The 14,559-nt window shown below is 44.3% G+C and overlaps 1 protein-coding gene across 1 annotated transcript; it reads right to left on the reverse strand.

Annotated features, from left to right (window-relative positions):
• Positions 1-4,036: 4,036 nt before the first annotated feature.
• On the reverse strand, positions 4,037-4,411 carry LOC135700007 (histone H2B-like). The gene has a single exon (XM_065220364.1). The coding sequence runs from the start codon at positions 4,409-4,411 to the stop codon at positions 4,037-4,039; it is 375 nt and encodes a 124-aa protein (XP_065076436.1).
• Positions 4,412-14,559: the final 10,148 nt, after the last annotated feature.

Raw genomic sequence — 14,559 nt, forward strand, 5'->3', positions numbered from 1 at the left:
TTTTTTGTTTAGAGCTTTATTAGCGAGATCAATATCTTTCTCGAAGTTCTCGAAACTTCTCTAAAGTGTTTGCAGTTCTCATGAAGCTTATTATGTAACTACCATGAATTTAATTGAACTGTTCTAAAAAATTTTAAGCTTGCGTGAACTTTTGGACTTGTGTGAAAACCTCAATAATTTTGTTAACATCTATAAAGTTCTCTGAAAATCTGGGAACTTCTTGAAATTTTCCGCTAATTTAGTAAAACTAATTGAACTGAACTCCCCTGAAATTTCCATTGCTTTTGAAGCTTTACTAAACTTATTTGAGATGCTCCCGAAATGTCCATAAAAGTTCCTGAAGTTCTCGGATCTTCCCTTAAGGTTCAATTTACTTTGATGCTTTTTGGAAAATTCGAAAGCAGTTTTTCCGACGCATTATTTCAGATTGCAAAAAGCTCGCACTATTCGATTCCTTTTGATATTTTACACAAAATGACGCGAGCTTTTTGCAATCTAAAATAATGCGTCGACAAAAACTGCTTTTGAATTTTTAAAAAATGCATCAAAGTAAATTGAACCTTAAGTTCCATAGAGTTTTATGAAGTTCTCGAAATGTTTCTGAAGATCTCTGTACTTCAGTGAAATTTTCGAAGTTGTTCTGAAATTTCAGGAATTTCTTTAGGCGTCCGCTCCGCAGCGAAATAATTAATATAGGAGAAATGGCTCTAATATTGGCCTATGGAAATAAGATTGGGTCCATCGCTAAAAATCTGCTATCTATCAATTTTATCTAGATGAACGCGTCATTGGGACGGTACTAATGGATATTTTTGGTTGCTATTGAAAATTTAGTCGATTGCTGAATTTAGTATGGGCCCAAATAAGGGACATTTAGGCCGACATTACATCCATTTCTCCTAGTTCTATGATTTTCATTGAAGTTCTCAAGATTTGTCTGAAGTTTGAATTATCGAAACTAATTCATAATTCCTTCAATAGTCTAGAGTTTCCTGTTGTTTTTAAAACTGCCCAAAATATTTTTCAATTTCCTTAAAATTCTCTAGACTGCCCTGCCTTAGTATTACGGAACTTTGCCTTAAATCACTAATTATCCCTGCAAGTAGTTTTCTATGCTTATCTTAATTTCTCAAAATTGTTCAAATGTTCCGGTATATTTTCTGATATATATTTTTACTTCCCTGAAGCTTCTGAAGTTTTCGGATCAATCATAGAATTCTCGGAATATCCCATAATTCCAAAGAACTCCTTGAAGGTCGCTGCAAATTTCCTTAAGTTAATGTGAGTTTTCTGATGTTATCTAATCGTCCTCGAAGTACTCGGAACTTCACTAAATATAATAAAACAATCAAAAATATTTAATTTTTTAGAAGTTCTCTGGAATTTCTTAAAAATATCGGTGCTTGCTAAAAGTTCTCGCCTTTATTTTTTTATTGTTGGTACTTCGTTCATGTTCTCTAATCAACTTAGCTAAATTTTCGAATTTTTTATAGATCTTGAAATTTCTATGATATAACACCCTTGAAATGCTCTCAAATTTTCCGGATGTTCATATAATTTGTATTACGTTCCAGAAATTTTCTCTGAGCAAGCCGAAGTTTCCGGAAATTCCGGTTTCTGCAATTTTCTTGAATTTTTTTTAACTGCCCTTTAATTCTCTGATCTGTCTTCATGTTCTCGGAGCTTCCCTAAAACTCTCAACTATAATGAAGATCTCAGTTCTGCTTTAAAATAAATGGAATTCTCGTAAACACCTTTAAACTTCCCTGGAATTCTCTGGATTTCTGTGAAGTTCCTGAAATATTTCTGAAGTTTTCATAAATTTTCTGAAGGTCTCTATACTGAATATCTCGGAACATCTTAAGGGTTCTCGATTTTACTTCAGCACCTCATGGAACTATCCTGAATGTGTCTAAACTCACGCTTATAGATTTTTAAACCAATTCAATAGTCTGGGCTAAAGTTTCGGGGACTTCCCCTTAAGATCTCTAGATCTAGCTTTTCTGAGATCAATAGAACTTCATTCAAGTTTCTGGTTCTCCGAATAATCTGGATTGACCGATAAAATGGTCACATTTTAAAAATTGTCGTAAGACCTTGCGGTTTATTCAATAATGTATATACCGCATGCCGTATCGAACGACAACGGCCAACGATGCGTGAACTTTGCAGCCTCTTGCGGTATGGTAGTCCGAAGTACCTTTTTCCTCCGCAAGGATATCCAAAAAGCCACCTGGAGATACCCTGACCAACAACGGTGAAGCAGCAGAAAACGAAGGTGGCACGGCAACATACCTTGGAGCACGCTCAGAAGACGACAGGCTACCGGCCCCTGATCTTCAAGAAGTTGAGAAGGAGATCGGTCGGCTGAAGAACAACAAAGCAACTGGTGTGCTATTCAAATACGATGGTGAAGCACTGGCTAGAGCGCTACAGTAGGTAATTGCCAAGATTTGGTAGGAGGAGATATTACTGGAGGAGTGGATAGAAGGTGTATGCCCAATCTACAAAAAGGTCGACAAGTTGTTCGTGATGGACTGCGAACGACTGAACCAGTTAAAGTATTCTCTTTAGTGAAAAAAAGGTACCGACCAATCGATGAACTTCATCTCCTACAAGTTTGGCGTTCCAATGGAACTAAAATAGAACACTTTGAACCCTGAAACTTGGCCACAGGGCATTGTGTACAGAGAATTCGAGAATTCTGCTGTTCCAGAGACAAATCCCGATGGCTCTCCAACGGGCACACCGTTTGGTTTACCACCCAAGTAACAATTTTGATTTTATGAGGGTTCTGTAGACAATGATTTAGACTTGTAGAATGCTATAAAACCGCGATAAAACCTGCAATGTTACTTGGGCACCACCTCTCGATATGCCAACCCCTGTAGGTACACCCAGTATAACAGTCACCCCTTAATCCCCTCATCCGACGAATCAACAATGCCCCCGATCGCCCCAACACAGTCCCGCCTACCGCCGCCTTCGTTCAACATAGTCGTCTCGGTTCTGTAATTGGTGGTGGAAAGGGGGTCTTCAACCATGCTTGCATAGGCAAGTACCTCTGTGATTTAAGTTTATGTGGTGGGATACCAGGACAGATACCTTTCGCTACAAGCTTTCCACTGAGCGCAATCAAGAGCTTCCTTCTGGCCGTAAACACCCCACGAAACGAGAGGTACTGCGTGTCTTGATGTCAGTGTATGACCCTCTTGGCTTGATATCCCACTACATGGTTTGCTTGAAGCTGCTTTTTTAAAAAAAAAATATGGAGAGAGGGAGTCTCATGGGATGACGAGATGAGTAGAGTCGCACCGATCAAGTTCGTATCAATTCCCCGGCTCGAACTACAGACGGCGGTGATTGGCAAGCGTTTAGCAAGATGCGTTGAGCAAGGCCATTCGATTAAGATTGACCGGCGAATTTTTTCGACAGACGCCCATGATGTAATAAGTTGGCTTCAGTCGGATCACCGGAAATACTCCCAGTTCGTTGCCTTTCGTGTCGGGGAGATCTTAGAAGCTACAGATATTGAAGAGTGGAGATGGATACGAGGAAAAACTACAAGGTACAGCCCTATGGGGTTGTACGCAAGCTGCTGCTGACTGCAAGTTGCCTTTCAAGCGTCTGGTCCGTGAAATCGCCCAGGACTTCAAGACCGATCTGCGCTTCCAGAGCTCGGTCGTTAATGGCCCTACAGGAATTCAGCGAGGCCTATCTGGTCGGTCTGTTCGCCATCCATGCCAAGCGTGTCACAATTAATTCATGTTCCATATTCGGTTTTCACAATGTGTACCCCCATATAGAAATCACAGACGTCCTACGTCAAAACCGTACGGTCGTGTCATGGATGCAACCTCTTATTCTTTTTGTCAACATTATTTTCATAAGGCAAATCAACTGATTTCTTATCGTGAACTTTGCTAACGCTGCTTTCGAACATTTAAAAGTTCAATAAATCATCAAAACCTCTTTCACGTTGGAAATCGATTTGTGGCCCTGAAAAGGACCGATTGATTGTTTGGACGGTATGAATTTACTTGGAGCTAGTGTACTTGGTTACGGCCTTGGTTCCTTCAGAGACAGCGTGCTTGGCCAACTCACCCGGCAGCAGCAGACGGACAGCAGTTTGGATTTCGCGGGAGGTGATCGTCGAGCGTTTGTTGTATTGAGCCAGACGGGACGACTCAGCAGCAATACGTTCGAAGATGTCATTGACGAAGCTGTTCATGATGCTCATAGCCTTCGACGAGACTCCGGTGTCCGGGTGGACCTGCTTCAACACTTTGTAGATGTAGATGGCATAGCTTTCTTTCCTGCGCTGTCTCCTCTTCTTCTTCTCTCCCTTGACGATGACTTTCTGCGCCTTTCCGGACTTCTTGGCGGCCTTTCCACTGGTTTTCGGTGCCATAGTATAGCTGTTCGCTTCGGTAGAGAATAACTGATAGTCGTTTCGACGGTGGTGTCTCGTTTTGTGCCCGTAGCATAAGAAGCTAAACTCCTCCCCTTTTCAGTATTTTGCTTCCCACTGTATGTATTGTACCCTCCCTGTATTAATAATATGCTACTCGACGCAGGTATAAGTATACCCTCGATGAGTGAAATAAACCGACCAATTCATTCTCTGCTTGATCGTCAAGCAGTTCAGTTCGGTGTTAGCTCGGTCTCTCGAGTTGTTTGAAAAGTTCGTGGCGACAGTGTTCGCGCTCTCTCTTTCGCGGTTTGTCGTGCGTGTGTGTGTGCCCCAAAATGGGGAAGCATCGGTCGCGAAGCCCGGCGAAGGTCCAGAACCCCGGTTAAGGAAGCTCCGGTGTACCTATCTCGAACAGGTTTGCTGTTCTCCCCATGGATGGGAATATCCAGCCAGCTGTGTTGGAAAAACGCAGCAAGAAGAGGAAGAAGAATCGAGGCCAGTCCGATGTCACTGCGACGAACGCCAGCGACATCGGTGATTTCGGCGACGCCATCGGCAACGAAAATCCTGCCGGCCCGAGTGCGGCAAAAGTGAAGCTACCTCCATTGGTGGTGAAAAATGCCCATCTTAATGAGCTCATCGCAGATCTAGCGACGCTGGGCGTTAAAGCCGAATACAAGTTGGGTAGAGTCGGCACCAAGGTGGTGCTTCGTACCAAAGCGGAGTATGACTTGGTCGTCGCCCACCTGAGGACTTCCAAGGTGGAATTCTTCACCCACGACATTCCCGGTGAGAAGCCATTCAAGGTCGTCATTAGGGGCCTACCAAACTTCGACCCGAAGTTTATCGAAGCTGAAATCAAAGACCGGTACAAGCTGGCCCCAAGTGCCGTCTATCGGATGACAAGGAAGGACGAAAATGTGAAGGCGTATCCGGATAGCCTTTTCCTGGTGCACTTCCAGAAGGGAACGGTGACACTCAACGCGCTGAAAACCATCCGCTCCATCAATTCCATCATCGTCCGCTGGGAGCCATACCGTGGCGGCCATCGTGATGTGACTCAGTGCCAGCGAGCGGTGTCTGAACTTCGGACACGGCACCCGCAACTGCAACATTAAGCCACGCTGTGGCAATTGCGCTCAAGACCACGCCACTTCCGACTGCCCTGCGGATGAAGCCGTGGCTTTAAAATGCGCCAACTGTGGTGGTGCTCACCAAGATTCCGACAGACAGTGCTCCAAACGCGAGGACTTCAAACGCATCCGAAAACAGGCGGCAAATAACAACCAACCAGGACGCAAGAAGGACAAAGTCCCGGCATTTCGGACGGAGGATTTCCCGCCTCTTCGTGCTCCTCAGCAAAGGCAAGCGAATTCACGGGTGCATTCAGCTCAAGCAACTTCTGGTGATTCTGCTGGCCAAAGCTCTCCATCCCCCCCTGGATTCTGGAGACAACCACCAGCGCAAAACAACAACCCAGATCTGTTTTCAGCGGATGAACTGATGGAAATTTTCGTCAACATGACCGGTGCTCTTCGTAAGTGCCGCAATAAGCCCGAACAGATCCAAGTGCTCGGTAAGTTCATCATCCAGTATGGTGTCTAAACCGCTAACCATCGCTACTTGGAACGCTTGCTCTGTAAGAGCAAAACAGATTGAGCTTGCCGACTTCCTCCGCAAGCATAGCATCGACGTGGTTCTTCTAACCGAGACCCACCTTAAGTCCGGTGACAGCTTCTGGTTGCCTGACCACAACATTATCCGGCTTGATCGCACCAGCTCCAGGGGGGGTGGTGTAGCGGTCATCGTCAGAAAGGGAATCAAGTTTTGCACTCTGCCCCACATCCGCACTTCTATCATCGAGGCCGTTAGTGTGGAGGTGGAATCACCAACTGGAAACGTCCGGTTCATCGCTGTTTACTGCCCACGCCAGTGTACCACAAGCAACGGATTAGGAATCCAATTCAAGAAGGACCTGACCGCTATCACCCATACTAGCTCCCGATTCATCGTTGGGGGTGACCTGAATGCCCGCCATGAAGCTTGGCGGAACTACCAGAGGAACCGGAACGGATGTCTATTGTTCGACCACGCACAACATGGACTGTACACTGTGCAATTTCCGGACGAACCAACCTTCATCTCTCCGTCGGGAAATCCCTCCACGCTGGACTTTTTCCTGTCAAACATCGGACTATCCAAGCCGGAGCCGCACAACGATCTCAGCTCCGACCACCAACCGGTGGTGACTGAAGTCTTTTTTTTTTCCTTTTGGTTTGTTTTTTCCGTCGATCTTGTTTTCCGTGCTGAGCACCAATGCTACCGACGTGCCAGGAAGGCAGCTCCCACACCTGGACCCTACCTATCGACCCATCAACTCATGAACCGGGGACCAACGGCTTTACTTCCCATCCGAAGGAAGGCGTGATCAGAGATGTTATGCCTCAGAACATCCCGGCGGCGCCGACTGGGATTGAACCCAGGCCTGCTGGAGTGAGAGGTAATCACGCTTACCACTACACCACCGGCGCCGTTAAAATGTGACTGAAGTCGGTGTCAACGTGGTTCCTGCTAGAAGCTGCCTGCGTAAAGACTACCACCATGTCAACTGGGTGCAGTACGGACGAATGGTGGACAGCAACATCGATGAAAATCCACTGCTCAATACCGTAGATGACATCGACCGGACGTTGGAAGGACTCCAACAGGCCATATCCGTGGCTGACGAGGCATACGTTCGACAAGTTCCTGTGAGGGGTAAGTTTGTTGCTATTGATTCCCACACCCATTTACTTATTCGGTTGAGAAATGTTCGTAGACGCCGATCTGAACAGGCAGATTGCTTCCAGAATGGACTCACTCTGAAATGAAAGTTTCGGGCGTGTTGTCCAGAATCTGGACGACCGCTCCAGACCATTCTGGAAGGTAGCCAAGGTCCTGAAAAATCATCCCAAACCCGTTCCACCTCTCAAAGTCGAAAATGATGACGATCGGCTTTTAATTACCCCACAGGAGAAAGCAAATGCGATCGGCAAGCATGTCGCTTCATCGCATTTGCTTGGCTCGACTATCCAAAGTCCGCTCGATGATCAGGTTGCGCAATGCGTTCAAAACCTAGATGCCTCCCCTTGTGTTGTGCCTCCGGTGGATACGATTACAGTACAACAAATGTGCTCAGCGCTGAAATACACCAAGAACATGAAGGCTCCCGGGTTTGACGGTATATTCAACTTGATCTTGAAGAGACTCAGCATGAAAGGGCAGTCTCTTCTAACCACTATCTTCAACAGATGTTTGGAACTGCACTACTTTCCAAGCATCTGGAAAATAGCAAAAATCATACCAATCCGCAAACCCGGTAAGGATCCAACATTGTCTTCAAGCTACAGACCAATCAGCCTCCTTTCAGCGCTGAGCAAATTGTTCGAGAAACTCATTCTCAATTGTTTGCTCAAGTTTGTCGAGGAAAATAACATTCTCCTTCCGGAACAGTTTGGGTTCAGAAAGGGGCACTCCACCAATCACCAGCTAGTGCGGGTGATGAATAACATCCGAAGTAACAAAGCTGTATCCAAGTCCACAGCCATGGCCTTGTTGGCCGTTGAAAAGGCGTTTGACAATGTTTGGCATGATGGACTTGTGTACAAGCTTTGTAACTTCAACTTTCCTTTACATCTTATTAAAATCACCCGGAACTACCTCCAGCAAAGGTCGTTTAAGGTATCGTTGAATGGTTGTCTTTCCGACACGTTTTCCATCCCAGCAGGAGTTCCGCAAGGCAGTCTGCTGGGACCCTTGCTTTACAGCATTTACACTTCCGACATTCCTCCCCTTGGAGACGGTTGCGTGTTTTTCCTGTTCGCAGATGATACCGCAATAGCCGTCAAAGGAAGGATGCCTCGCGAAATAACGAACAAACTTCAACGATGCCTTAACGCCTTTGCTGATTATGCCACCACGTGGAAAATCAAAATCAATGCTTCCAAAACACAAGCGATCATGTTCCTCCATCGGCAATCGCCCAAACTGAAACCGGCTCCATCTTGTACTGTAATCATGAATGGCACAAGGGTTGAGTGGTCTTCCGAAGTTACCTATCTCGGGATGTTGTTCGATGAAAAGCTCCTCTTCCGTTCGTATGTAGAGAAAACAGTAGTCAAGTGTTCTGCCTTGGTTAGGTGTCTGTATCCGCTGATTTGCCGCAGATCCCGCCTCTCAAGGGTGAACAAACTGGCCGTCTACAAACAAATCATAGCACCGGCGATCCTCTACGCAGCTCCGGTGTGGGAATCATGTGCACAGACTCACAGGAACAAAATTCAGGTCACTCAGAATAGAGTGCTGAGGATGGTTCTTGATCGTCCTTTCGACACTAGAATAACAAATTTACATGAAGAGGCAGGCATTGCCAAAATAGATTCCAGAATTAACGAAATTAAGACTAAATTTGCACAAAAATGTAATTTATCAGAACATGCTTTGATAAGCAATTTGTATATAGTAGGTTAGGTGTATATAGTAGTTGTAGTTGTAAATAGTAGTTATATGTAGTTTCCTTTTTCAATTTAAAACAAATCAATCCCACCAAGGTGGTCATTCTCTAAAACAGGCCTGATAGGACTGAGAACTGTAATTAATAATTAAAATGTCAAATCAGGCATAACATTTGATAACGGCACAAAATCATTTGTAAACAAACTTTCTAATGCCCTTCACACGCGAACCAAAGTACGCCCACGCAAACCTACAACATCATCGGATAGGGGCAGCTATCACCTTTCCGAAAGTGGTATTGGTTAAGGGCCTTAGAAAGTTTGTTTACAAATGCTTTTGTGCCGTTATCAAATGTTATGCCTGAAATGTACTAAAGTTGAAAAGACGCATCTGTGTCACTTGAAAATTCATACATGTAAACCACACAAACACAAGAAATAAAGATCATTTAAAGTAAAAAAAAAAAAAAGTTCGGGACGATGAACTCATCGGTCAGTTTTCACAGTTATCGAAAGTGCCACTCCACTTGATGAGATATTCATTTTGGGTTCCATTTCATAGCGGATTCCTGTACCCAGATCCTGATATCTCTACATTTCACGCAGGAGCTATTAGCCTTCTCGACAACTACAGCGCAGCAATGCTTTCTCAAATTAACCATGTAGTTAACGAAAACGATCGTAGTTTTTACCTCTGCTTCGTGAGCACACAGGACAGGGCTCCACTAATTTCCTCGGCTCCTTGTGCACTAACTAAGCTAGTTCCACATCACCCTCCTCTAATTGTCACTGTTGAGGTCAAACTCGTGCGTGATTTTGAAGATTATCCTGCTACGGTTTCTTATGGCTTCCGTAAAGCTGACCACCGTAGATGAATTGTCTAGCAAGGTATGGGAGAATATCCTTGATCCAGATGATGTTGAGGCTGCAGCGCAAACCTTTTCACATGTCTTGGCATATGTCATTGACAGACACGTCCCGAAAAGAACTCACCACAAAGTGTCTCACCCTCCCTGGCAGACGAGAGAGCTACGTAGGTTGAAGTCAATCAAGAGAGCAGCATTGAGAAGATTTACGAAGTATCGCACGCTTGCTCTGAACCTTCATTATGTGAGGCTGAATCACACGGACCAGCGAGTCAGTCGTGAATGCTTTTCAAGTTTCCAACGAGGCATCCAGCGCAAACTTAAGCAACAACCAAGACTGCGTGCTGTCAACAATGTCAATTGACGTAAGATATTGGTCTAGCACTGAATTTCACTTCCGACACTGATATTCGTAGTAAGCATAATATCAGGCGGGGTACGGCTTTGCTATTACTCTCCATATGAATATCACTGGGGAAAAGTTGAAAATCTTACTTTTATCCCAATAAATCAACTGGGTGCACGCTTTTTGCCGAATATTCTCGATGAACCGGAGGCAATATGCGCCTGAGCCTGTAGAATACTTCGTTGATTTGCTGTTTTGTAGGTGTAATGGTCGCCTCTACCTTGCAATGTTCCGCTTTGAATAGTTATTCCGGACCGTGCCTTCAGAAACTGCTTACAACGAAATCGTTGACGTCTAGTGACAGCAAATCCGCTGGATTCTCCGAACCGGCGGCATGATTCCATTGAAATCCATGCGTTAGAGTTTGATTTTCCGAGCCCCTTTTAGCGATGAACGTTTTCCAGTTGTTTGGAGGGGATCGCAACCAATGCAACGTGACAGTCGAGTCGCACCAGTAGAAAGAGTCTCGGCTGCAGTTCAGGAGGCATAGTTCTTGCATCAGCATTTTCCTCGGACGACGATCGGCGCTGCAAGCCCTAGTGAACATTGGTTTATTCCTTGGAGCACCTCTAGCTTATTCGAAGCCCACTTTCGTAAAACGAAGCCACCTTTCCTAAGAAGATCGTCTAGTTCCTTTCGCAGCTTGATGGCTTCTTCGACGGTTTGAGCACCTGCAACGCAATCGACTTAGAATCGGACTACTCCGGAGCAGGCAAGATGCCTCTTGGAGGCAATGCATTTTATTCGTGCTACGTACGATATATGTTCGTCTTTGCCGATTTCCACCGTTCGTCAACTAGATCACAACGTAGGACGATACATCCTGGCCGAAACCGTTGGTATTATAAAATGTTTGGAAATTCTTGAGAAGGTTCCTTGCTTGATGCTTGATACTAGGATTTCATAATTCCCGTACTATTCCAGTTTTTCCAGGAAAAATTAAACTCCCTGAAGATTCCAGGGATTGCTCAGCGCGTGGTTTCTCCTGGGCCGCGTTTTCCTAGATTCGTCGTTCCTCTTCCAATCGCTGCAAATCTAGCTCGATCCTAGCTGCTCGATAGCTCGACGCTGTAGATCTTAATTTATAAAAAGAAAAACACAATTGACACCGTCTTCAACCAGAGGTTTCACAGACATAATACTAGACGACGGGCAACACCCCGTAGACCAGTACTAAGTAGAGAAATTTTCTTTTACGAAATGTACCACCGGCAGGAGCAGAAATTGAACCAACCAGTTATGGCAACTCCAGAATTTCTCAAGGTCGTAATGATAAGTTGGTCCGTTCGTTGAACTAAACGAGTCCAGATCCGACTTGATAAGCCTGTGGGGCAACTGATCTGCCCAGAGAATTCTATGTTCTCGAATGTCGTCTTCAACTTTGGCCGATTCCGTGTACTCAACGTGCACACCGCCCGAAGATCATTCTGGTCAACCACTGACTGGTTCGAATGTTCCTCTCTATAGAAAGAAGACATAAGGGTCCGCCAGTCTGAGCCAACTTGAGAAACACTCGGTTTGATCACGAGCTTGTACTCATGTTTCTAGATTTTTTTAATGCGGCAGGCCCATAACCTGTAGAGAGCAGCTGAAGAGGTCTGTCGTCTGTCTTTGGCAATGTTTGGGTAAGAATCTCATGGGCTTATGGAGGGGTGGAGCCTCAAACTTTAACCTAGGTTAAAGTGAAAAACGCTATGGAGCTTAGACTAGTGCTTGGGCCTCCTGCAATCCAAACATTGCGATTTGTTCTAATCCAATTATATGAATGGACCTCGGTGTTGTCCCATTTCTATTACATTTAATTGGTAAGGACAGTACCAAAATGTCGCTGGAAATTGTTTGTTTGATGTTGCAGTCTAGGTGCTATTTTTCGCACGAATTGATGTCAAGTAAGCAAATTTGGAATTATGCCATGATTTAGCCCATCATATTAAGACTCATGGGTTGCACACAACCGTCAAAAATGTCCAGAGTTGATCATTTCTGGTTTCAGTTCCCATTTGTTTTAACCACATATTCTACTACATACCCAATCAATACCTTGTTTTTTTTGTTATAGTGCGTTAAAGATGGCAATTTCTGCATTCTTATCCTGTGGTTCTAATTGTACCTAAAAAGGGAACTGCACTCTTTAGCACAAGTATTCATACTCACCAACCAAGACATGAAAGGACGATTCTCTTCGTCGCTCTCCAGCTCCCCGAATCGATCAATCTGCTACTGTAGATGCTGAACCTTTTCAAGCATTAAAATGACCGCTCCTCACGCACCAAACTATTTAGAACCAGTCTGACCGCACCAAACTGTTTCTCCTATATTTTTTCCCCCAAACCCAACCTTTGGCACCTTCGTATGATCCGCTTCGACCGAACCGATGAAAGGCAGTGTATGTCACAGCCAGAAGCAGATTAGGCAATTCCTTGCCTTGTCCTATCTCTTCCAACACACGACTTTTAGCTGTTTTCCCCTGATACGCGTCCGCGAAAAAAAAAAACAACAAATAAAAGAACGATGCAACAACTTAAATATGGCTGCCAATTATCTCGCGAGCACTAGCTAATTTATCAAGACGACATCGCCTTTCCCGGAGCGAGATTCACGCAATCTTTTCCCTATCTCCGTGCACGATCGATCCGCGCTGATCGGTAGCATAATAATTCTACCCGAAGACTATGCCCTCTCTCTCTCTGCGGGGTTTTACAAATTTCCGCAATTTTTCTTCCGATCAACTTATTCTACCGAACAGCGAAATTTTCCAAATTCCTAATCAATTATTCCCAGCGATTTGATTCGATTAAACATAATTACAGTAATTTTTTTTCTAATCGTTTTCCGGTTTTGCACTAGTCGCGTTAATCGCAATGCCAATTCACAATCGAGGCTTCCCGGAGGATAAGAAAATCGATCTTTTTCGTATTCCACCAAGTAACCAATAACCGTTCCGAATAGAATAACCCGTGAGGAAAATAATCTTTTTTTTTTCACACCGTCGTCGTCGTCGTCCGATTTTCCGTTTTTCCTCAGACAGTCAGAGCTTCGAGCGAGCCACCACAGGCTGTGTTGATTTTTTGTTTCTTGTTGTTTTTGTTGAGAATCTGCTGCGGCACTTCTTCTTCCGTCGTCTGGCGCACACACACACACACACGCGCGCTCGGACAATATTTTGACAGTTTGTTCTGCTTTGCTTTACGATTCGTAGTTTTTCATCCTCGCACAACTACAACCGCCATCAAGAGAACCGTCGTCGCCGGCGCACAAGCAACACCAACACAACCACACGAACGAGTGCCCCATGTTGGTGTGATGCGAAAAAGTTCGGAAATTTCACTTTCATTCACAACTTGCGGCTCGATTTTTCGAAATTTTACCGAAATCACACTTTTCGTCTCCGAAGGAACACTTTTCGCCAGGAACGGGCGATGATAGAATCGATTTTTCCTAGGAAAATCTTCGTCCAAAAGGGCACTGAATTTTCGGGTGAACCTACGGTGAGGTACCGTCTTTCGCACACTTGCAAAGTACAACCCATGGGCGGTTACTCTGGCGCTGGAAACCCTATCGGTGAGGGACAGGGAAGTGAGTGAGATCTACACGCTGATTGAATGTTAACCGTCCGCTGAGTGATACACACACCTATAATTGACCGTTTTGTCAAGCAGTTTTGGCGTTTCTACCAGCGATTTCACAAAATTAACCACTTCATTCGAGCAGTTAAAATGACGTTTACTACCACTCGAGCTTTGAAATAAAACATTATTTTGAGATTTTTTCTTCTAGAACCACAAGAAAAGTAGCCATCATTTGTGCGTTTCATAAAAAAATAGAAGTTAGTTGGTCCAGTTTTGTGGAATCGCTGGTAGAAAGTCACGCCAAAACTGCTTGACAAAGTGGTCAATTAATCAATAGAGTTAGAATCGAGGTTAGAATATTGTTTTTGATTCCAAAAAATAGTTGAATTTGGGAAGCACACGAAACATAAAGGTGATTGCATTTCTGTTCGATTGGAAGTTCATTTGGCTCAAAACATTCTCTCCGCCCACCTCTTCCTGAGTATTTCTACCATCATTGGGTTGTTTAGGGGTACTGAGATAAAAACATATTCAAATGGAACCGAAATCCAAAATTTCATCAATTTTGGTACACCGGAACTGTTTAAATAAGTACGATTACATTAGCAAAAATCACCATATTAGCACCCCTTGGTGGGACTTTGTATGGGAGCGAGCTGTCAACGAATAGATTGTGTCAACGATCAAAAATTTAAATCTTGATTTAAAAATCGAGGTGAATGTCTATGGGATCGATAAAAATATCGTTGTGCTCAGAAAAAGAAGCTCTATCAGGTGATGTATAAACATCAAACATCTGTATATTTTTCGA

This window comes from Ochlerotatus camptorhynchus, unplaced genomic scaffold (assembly GCF_037179485.1).
Source record: "Ochlerotatus camptorhynchus isolate MF236.1 unplaced genomic scaffold, CSIRO-AGI_Acam_v1.1 ptg000125l, whole genome shotgun sequence".
In the NCBI taxonomy this organism is placed as follows: domain Eukaryota; kingdom Metazoa; phylum Arthropoda; class Insecta; order Diptera; family Culicidae; genus Ochlerotatus; species Ochlerotatus camptorhynchus.

What these genes read in the sequence shown, in the direction of transcription:
- LOC135700007 (XM_065220364.1), bottom strand. Translation starts at nt 4,411, where the DNA reads ATGGCACCGAAAACCAGTGGAAAGGCCGCCAAGAAGTCCGGAAAGGCG.